The 9241-nt window shown below is 42.1% G+C and overlaps 1 protein-coding gene across 1 annotated transcript; it reads left to right on the top strand.

Moving 5' to 3' along the window:
* Window positions 1–1189: 1189 nt before the first annotated feature.
* On the top strand, window positions 1190–8658 carry rpl19 (ribosomal protein L19). Its single transcript, XM_063037262.1, has 6 exons — window positions 1190–1239; window positions 3439–3545; window positions 6095–6217; window positions 6701–6821; window positions 7202–7312; window positions 8491–8658. The coding sequence occupies exons 1-6, from the start codon at window positions 1235–1237 to the stop codon at window positions 8612–8614; spliced, it is 591 nt and encodes a 196-aa protein (XP_062893332.1). The 5' UTR covers window positions 1190–1234; the 3' UTR covers window positions 8615–8658.
* Window positions 8659–9241: the final 583 nt, after the last annotated feature.

Raw genomic sequence — 9241 nt, 5'->3', positions numbered from 1 at the left:
TCTAACAAAAGATATGCTGGCATTGGAGAGGGTCCAGAGGCAGGTTACAAGGATAATTCCAGGAATGAAAGGGTTATCATATGAGGAACGTTTGATTGCTCTGGGTCTGTACTTGCTGGAATTTAGAAGGACGAGGGGGCTTCTCATTGAACCCTTTCAAATGTTGAAAGGCCTGGTAAAGATGTGGAAAGGCTGTTTCCCATGGTGGGAGAGTCTAGGACAAGAGGGCACAGCCACAGGCTAGAGCCCATTTAAAACAGGAATGCGGAGAAATTTCTTTAGCCAGAGGACGGTAAATTTGTAAATTTTGTTGCCATGTGCAGCTGTGGAGGCCAGGTCATTGCATTCATTTAAGGCAGAGAGTGATAGGTTTTTGATTGGACACAGCATCAATGTTCATGGGAGAAGGCCAGGGAGCAGGCTGAGGAGAAAAGAGGATCAGCTGTGATTGAATGGACTCAATGGTCCAAATGGCCTAATTTTGCTCCTATGTCATCATCTTATAGTCGAAAGAAAATAAGAAACTTAAACGGGACATTGGGGCAGTTTCTTCATGCAGAGAGTGGTGCCTATTTGGAATGAGCTGTCAGAAATAGTGGTCGAGGCGGGCACATTAGCAACGTTTAAAAATATCATGGATAGTGGACATTTAGAGGACTATATGCTAAATGCTGACAGACGGGACTAGCTCGCTAAGCAAGTATGAAGGATTTGGGCCGAAGGGTCTGAACCTGTACTGTATCATTCGATATACGAAGGGGTGCAGAGCCAAATCAACACAAACCGCGCACAGGGCACGAAAGTAACTAACTCTCCGCATCGTAAACATGGCGTCATCACGTTACGGATTTCAGTGCGACGACGTGTCCGCTGTTCCGACGTCAACGCGCAACTCCTTCTGAAACGTCGAGGGGGAGACTGAGCTTCCAAAACGTCATTTCGTAAAACGCGATTGGGCTGTACTATTCTAACCTAGGGGTTATTCCAGACTTGTTGTATACATTTTGAAGTTTGTTATATACACAACGAACTTATTTATAGAGATATATAATAATATGTAAATAATATATGATTATCGTATTGTTGTAGTGATGTGAGTGGCGTAAGAATTCCTATAGATAAGGAGACTAATTGCGAACCCCTCTTTTGGAATAGTTGGTATCCCCAGAGCTGGAGGGTAGAGCGCCGGGTCTGCGCATGCTCGTTCTTTTCCGGCCAGCGCCATTGAGCCGCCATGAGGTGAGTGGTTGAGGGAGCGGGAGAGATTGAAAGAGTCGAGAAGGGAGCGCGAGGATTGAATAAGGGAGAATAACATGGGTTCCTAGTATTGGAGTGGGAGCGCCCCGGGCAGTGTGGCTCATGGGCTGCTCCCTCGGCGGGTCGGACAGGGGCCTAGTGAAGCTTCGGGCCCAGTGCCCTTTCTTCCTCCTACCCCCCCAACTCTACTCTGGGGAGGCTTCATAACCATTGTCCCAGTGGGGAGAGAGGCCTGTTGTGTTTGAACCGATGTTGCTCATTTTCCTATTCCTACTGCATGGTGAGGGTTCTTTTTCATCGACCCAAGCGGCCTGGGGAGGTGAGAGAGGGAGATGAATGGTGCAGCGAAGGAGAGATGAGTGCTGACAAATTAATGGGAAAATGGATTTGGTTAGCCGAATGGCACTTTATGAGGCTACATGAGATATTTAAAAAAACGAACTGGAGGAAGAGGTCGAGAAAAATTGGCGGGGGGAGGGGTGGGGGGAATAGTTGACGTTTCAGGTTGGGATTCTGCACCAGGACCACATGTACCTCCACTTCTCGGCACTCCGTGAGTTCCTCCAGGAATTTATCCTCAAGATCCAGCATCTGCATTCTCTTGTCTCCAGAATGCAGGATATAAAATTGTATATTTCTGACCAAACATGGTTTTTTGCTAATTTCAATGGGTTAGTTGTACTTTAAGCACACTATTGTATTCTTTTGTATTCTTTTCCAAGATTCTAAATTTCTTTATAGTTATGCATAGCTTTTGTTTTGTTGGGAAATAATGGAGTATGACTCCCACAACTGGAAAAACCCTTCATAAGTAACAACATGTAGGCTCTAACCTATTATCAACAGCATGTTTTTGAGTGCATTTTTCTGGAACCAACAATCTCCAAATATGTTTTCATGATCTGATTAATTGAAGTATCAATCTTTACATTCCATTCACAATGTACATCTTTGAACTTGGTGTTTTATAAAGTAGGAACAATAATAGGTACATACTGCATGATACCATTCCACCATTCACTAAATTCATTCAGTCAGATCTTAGCTTTGACTTTTTTTCTGTCTGTTCCAACTTGACGTTAGTGGACTAAAAATGTCTAGCCTTGAGTATACTCAATGATTTAGCATGCAGAGCTTTGTAAATCCATGAATAAATTATTCCAAATCTCTTAAAAGAGCCTCTTGTTACTTGGAATCAGTGTCTGTTAATTCTAGTTTACTTTGCAGGGAAAATCATCAGTATATCATTGCTAGATCGCACCTAATGTGTATCTGGGGAAATAAAATTTTTGCATTTAACTGTTAATTTTCATTTTAGTTTTGACATTGCTCAGGTGAATTTTAAGGGCAACTAGACAAGGGGGTGACCTGTTGGGGCACCCTTTGAGAGAAGGGTAGTACAGTCTGATGTGACCAGAATGAACATTAATTTTTTCTGAATGCTATTGGTATCGCTTTGCTTTGGAAACTGAAGTAGAAAACCTCAGTTTATTAAAGAACGACGAGTAGCAAAGCAAACATAGCTCCTCATTTAACGAAGGACACTTTTGATGGCATCATTTCTGGTTTATCTGCCAGCCTTGTGCCTCTCGTTGTCATTCTGGAGACGTGCAGCCCTTTCATCCCCCGTCTCTTCAGCTCTTCTGCTGTTTATTGTTTGTCTCTGATCCTGGAGTCGTGCGGCCCTGGCCTTATCCGATTCTTGTTCTCTCCCTCTCCTTGCTGCTTCCCGACAACGTTGGCGTCATCTCCTGACCATAATGTCCCCCTTCCCTTTCCACACGGCATAATTAGCCTGACCATTTTTTTTTACCCGAATGCTGGATAGAAGATATGAAGCACTAACACCAAAGGATGCTGATTATTCTGATGATGTGGTTGGCGCTCTCCTAAATGGACGTGATATAGTCACCGCTGTCCTTTGACTGCAGCAAAGGGTTTTATGGGTGTCTCGAAGTACACCCTGTAAGTTAGCGCATTTTAATTTGATTTAGCCAAAAAAAAGTGCCACTGTAATGCACCGCTTGCGCTAATTGGAGGTCACAAACAGACAGAGCATGAGAGTTTTAGTAGTATATAGATTGCTTAAGTCAACCCCCATCAGAGTTCTGAAAAACCAGGAATGCTGCATTAATCTATTTTGATATTTAACAAACTCATCTTGTTCTTTTGTTCATATAGTATGCTCAGGCTTCAAAAGAGGCTTGCCTCCAGCGTTCTGCGTTGTGGGAAAAAGAAGGTATGGTTGGATCCCAATGAAACTAATGAGATTGCCAATGCCAATTCTCGTAAGTATGACCCTTAATCTAATTTTGACTGACATTATTGTGCCTTTGCTCTATTGTTAGGCCTTATTCGTATTTTTGCTCTCCACATAAACTGGATTAGCCTGAGGAATGAGGGAATTGTGTTCGAAGATTTGTTTTTCAGTGACGTAACAGTACAGCACAGGAACAGGCCCTTCACTCAACAATGTTTTGTTGAACCAGTTACATTTGTAATCAAATGGCCAACTAAATTAACCCCTTCTGCTGACGCGATGTCCCTATCCTTCCAACTTCCTCGCGTTCATGTGCCTATTCAAACGTCTCTTAAAACTCCCTAATGTCGCTGCCACTACCACCATCCCAGGCAGTGAATTTCAGACACTCGCTACACTATATATAAAAGAAACACTTGCCCTTCACATCTCCTTTGAAATTACACCCTCTCACCTTAAATGCATGCTGTCTGGTGTTAGACATTTCAACCCTGGGGGAAAAGATGCTGTCTATTTATACCTCTCATAATATTGTAAACCCCTATCAGATGTCCCCCAAGTTTCTGTTGCTCCAGAGAAAACAACCTGAGTTTATCCAGCCTTTCATGATAGCACGTACTGTCTAAATCAGGCAACATCCTGGTAAAGCTCTTCTGCACCCTCTCCAAAGCTTCAACATCCTTCCTATAGCGGGGTGACCAGAACTTTGTGCAATGTTCCAAATGCGGCCTAACTTAGAGTTATATAAAGCTGCAACATAACTTACTGATTTTTGAACTCAATACCTCTACTGATGTCATAAGCCTTGTTCACCACCTTATCGGCCTGTTTAGCTACTTCAGGGAGCTATGACCCCAAGATCTCTCTGCTCATCAACACTGTTACAGATCTTGCCTAACAGTGTACTCTCTCCTTACATTTGACCTACCAAGGTGCAGCACTTTGCATTTGGCCAGATTAAACTCCTGTCTGCCATTTTTCCACCCATGTCTGCAACTGATCTATGTCTCGCTGTGTTATTTGCCAATCATATACACTATGCACAACACCACCAATCTTTATATTGTCAGTAAACTTGCTAACCCACCCATCTACATTTTCATCCAGGTCATTTATATACATCACAAACAGCAGAGGTCCCAGTATGGATTCCTGTGGAATATCAGACCTTCAGCTAGTCCCTTCAACCTCTATCATCTAAGGGCAAACCAGTTCTGAATCTAAACGGCCAATTCACCATGGAGCCCATGTGCCATAATCTTCTGGATGAGTCTCGCATGCGGAATCTTGTCAAACGCCTTACTGAAATCCATGTAGAATCACCCATTTCAAGAAATACTAGTAAGACATAACTTGCCCCTCAGAAAGCCATGCTGGCTCTCCCTAATTAGGCCATGCTTTTTCAATGCTCTCATCCTATCCCTGAGAGTTCTCTCTAGTAACTTCACCAGCACTGATGTGAGACTTGTCAATCTATAGTTTCCAGGATTGTACTTGGTTTCCTTCATGAATAATGGAACATTAGGTACTCACTAGTCCTCCGGGACCTTGCCTGTGTCTAGAAAGGACATGAAGGTATTGGTCAAGGCCCAATCACCTTTTTCCCTTTCCCGGTAAACTGGGTATATTCCATCAGGCCCTGGAGACTTGTCCACCTTAATGTTTTGAGACCCAACTGCCACCTTGTTTTCCCTCAATGCCTGAGCATGTCAATGCGCTCGCCACTGATTTCCATATCCTCCATGTTTTTCTCTTTGGTAAATACTGATGTAAGGTATTCATTAAGAACGTTCACCATATCTTTCACGTCCAAGCAAATGCCCTGCCATGCTTGCTAGTTATTCTCTTGCTAATCATTCTTATCCAGTCGATCGTAAAATATCCAGTGCTGTTCCCCCTACTGGGACATCTTGGTCAAGGCTGTATCTTACACCTTCATTACTAGAAATGTCCTTGTTAAAAGCTGTTATGTGTGCCAAGCTTGAGAAGTTTCATTCATTCTCTCCCAAGTTGTCCAAAAGCTATTTATTTGATCCGAAATAACACTAATCTACCCAAAGAATTAATAAAATAAATTTGACAGATAACTGCTTGTCGGCTCCAAAAACTAGTAATAGTTGAGTTCTCCATTGTTGGCAGTTCAGGATTGCCTAGTCCAACCGAACCATCAACTACCTGAGCTACACATTTTCCAAGTTATTTCCAACTGTAGTAGCAACCAGCCAACATACGTACTTCAAGTTGACCGTAGGTTCTAGCAGTGGCAGACATATGTGACTCCCCATCCTCACTCCAACCAAAATGATCAAAGCTCTATACCTAAACAAAACCTTTTTCCTTTACCACTTTGGCAAATTATGGATCTTCCATTATTCTGTGTTCTTCTATTCTTTGCCGTTCTTGCGGTTTATTCTTGCAAACTTCACCTCCACCAATGGGACTGGACTTTATTGAATAGTATTGAGAATTGTGATGGGCTTGCAGAGTAGTTACAACTGCAGTGAGGACCACCAGATATGTGTAAGGGATAGGAAGAAACACATGGTACCAAATGCAGAGTTCCTTTTCCTTCTGCAGGTCAACAGATCAGAAAATTGGTTAAAGATGGCCTGATTATTCGCAAACCTGTTACGGTGCATTCACGTGCTCGATGCAGGAAAAACACTCTTGCACGCAGGAAAGGCCGACATATGGGTATAGGTAAGTGTTCCTCCTTCACTACAAATGTTAAAAATGTCGTAGAAATCTGAATTTTGTGCAATTGAAAAATATATTACATTGGCCTTGGATATATTAGTGTTTTGACATTAATAAATTATTTAGTGGTCAAAACTGGGCACCAATTAGTACATACAGTACTAGGCATCTTTGTAAAGAGCATTAAATCGATGGGCTGCTTGAGAAGAGGGTAGGCTTTTTTCATTCTTGCGTAGAAGTTGTGTTCCAGTACCATTATTTGGGTTAATCTAACTGGCACTTTGGGTGACTCCTTGAAGGACTGAAAACTTCCATCTCTTGTTTTCTCAAGTTTTATCAACCCTTTATTTTCACTGCTTTCACTTATCACAAAATACTCCAGCTGAGTAGAATACTGGCTGTTTTGTAGGAAATTCCCTTGGGCATATTTAATTTGGCTGTGATTACTGAGCTTTGTTGGATTTTGTTCCTTTGCATTCTGAACAGGTAAGCGAAAGGGTACAGCCAATGCCCGTATGCCTGAGAAACTGTCCTGGATGAGGAGAATGAGAATTCTGAGGCGCCTGCTTCGCCGATACAGGGAGTCTAAGAAGATTGATCGCCACATGTAAGATTTCATTGTTGTGTTTGAAGGTTGAGGATTTGTGTGAGGTTTGGCGTGGCTGGTGTATGAAGCCCAGATGGCCACATGAGAAACCTCAGTTGCCAGCATAGGAAAATTAGAATATTCAATTAGATTGTTGCTAGTTGACCTTTCCATCCCATCCCCCAATGTAGCTCTGATTTTTTTTTTTAAAAATTCATTTTGGAAGTCTTAAGATGAATATTCTTGGGTCCAGATGTTAAATCTGTACTTGATTCTATAATTGCACTTGGCTTGAACAGTATCATTATGAAATGATCCTGGAGTATATTTTGAAGGAATGCCAGTGGCTTGCAGCAGTCTGAATAGATAAGAACTTTGTTTCTTTGACACTACCCTTGCAGGTATCACAGTCTGTATCTGAAGGTGAAGGGTAATGTGTTCAAAAATAAGCGCATCTTGATGGAGCACATTCACAAGCTGAAGGCAGACAAGGCTCGCAAGAAGCTTCTGGCGTAAGTGTTGCATAGATCTGCAAGAAGTGTTTTAGATTTAAAGTTGGTGTTAAATTTTAGAATTTGTATGAGTGTGATTGCCCCTTGGGATTGATGGAACTACATGCTTAATAATTGTATGTCCCTGGGGCGGGGGGGATGGGGGTGGAGGCTTCAATGCATATTTAAATAATTTTGTAATTGAATCTCTCACCTTTGGACCTTGATTTAAAAATGAATTTTCAGTTTTATACTTCCCATTTTCTATTTCTGCTCCAATCTTGCCCTACAGTGGTTTAATTTCGGAAGATTTTATGCCTTGAAAACTTAATTCCATAGCTAACTTGGGTCCTCTTTCTTTGTTACTCTAAACTTGAGAATACTTGTCGTTTCCTGATCATAGCACAGTCCTACTCTCCCATGCTTGCTTATTTATTCTCAATTCAGTGGCATTATAGTGCCTTTTCTGTATCTAACCACCCTCTGACATTTTAATACCCATTAGAGGTTGCATGCTTATCCTTGGTGTAGTTGCTCTACTTTTATTTCCGTGCTGTTAGCTTCTAAGGCTCTAAGCTCTAACCTGGGCAAACAGAATTTACTATCAAAATCTGAGCTGTTGAAATAATTCACTGGGTCAGACAGTACCTGAGCGGTGTCATGGACAGTCTAGGTTTAGGACTGAGACCCAATATGGATGCAGGTCAGAATTAGGTTTATTATGTTGTGAAATTTGTTTTGTGGCACCAATTCGGTGCAAGTCAAAATTTACAAAAATGGTGGAAAAGAGGAATGTAAGGTGGTCTTGAGTTCCTCCAGCAGTTTGTTCCCCTTCTAGTGTCTGGTGAAGGGTCTCAGCCTGAAACTTGGATTTTATTTCCCTTCATAGATATTGCCTGGCTTGCTGAGTTTCTCCAGCATCTTGTGTGGCTGTGACCATCTGCAGTGTCTTGTGCAGTCCCATTTAAGCTGATTAACAACCTAGTTTTGAGTGTTTTTTGGCTATCTGTCTTGTATCTTGAGTGACTGTGGTTTTGATGGTCTTGGTATTTCTGTGCTCATGGTGATTGTGTCGTACTTGATCAGTTGCTATCCTAACTAATCCCATGGCATTTATATGCATTACTGTTGGCAAAGCTCAACCCTTGGAAATTATATCTGCCTTGCCATGGTGCTGACCAGAGTTCATTGTTTTGTAGTGACCAAGCTGAAGCTCGCAGAAACCGGACTAAAGAAGCCCGGAAGCGCCGTGAAGAGCGTCTGCAGGCCAAGAAGGAAGAGATCATTAAGACGCTCTCTAAGGAAGAAGAATCTAAAAAATAGATTTTCTTGTACAGATTAGTAGAGTAATAAACACTCATCATTGAGCTATTGAATTGTTTTTACTTGTGAATTAGCAGTAAGCTCAGCCATTCAGATCTTTGCTGATGTGACTAACCACTACTCTGCATTCCTGTCTATCTGATAACCTTTTTCACCCTTATTCAGAAATCTATCAATCTTTAAAATATATAAAGTCTGCTTCCATCATCCTTTGATGAAAAGTTTAAGACGTTGATCCTCAGAGAAAATCTCAAATACCTTAAACTGGTGGCTTAGATATTAAATCATAACTCCATGTTCATCTTCTTAGGCATCCGTTAGTCTCGTGAGACCATGGATTTGCACCTTGGAAAGTTTCCAGGGTGCAGGCCTGGGCAAGGTTGTATGGAAGACCAGCAGTTGCCCATGCTGCAAGTTTTCCCTCTCCACACCACCAATGTTGTCCAAGGGAAGGGCATTAGGACCTATACAGCTTGGCACCGGTGTCATTGCAGAGCAATGTGTGGTTAAGTGCCTTGCTCAAGGACACGCATGCTGCTTCAGCCAAGGCTCGAAGTAGCAACCTTCAGATCACTAGACCGATGCCTTATCCACTTGGCCACGCACCAACTTCCACGTTCTAAATAC

Source organism: Mobula hypostoma, chromosome X1 (genome assembly GCF_963921235.1).
Source record: "Mobula hypostoma chromosome X1, sMobHyp1.1, whole genome shotgun sequence".
Classification (NCBI taxonomy): domain Eukaryota; kingdom Metazoa; phylum Chordata; class Chondrichthyes; order Myliobatiformes; family Myliobatidae; genus Mobula; species Mobula hypostoma.
Note: the sequence above shows the minus strand (reverse complement) of the source record. Positions and strands in the feature narration are given on the sequence as shown.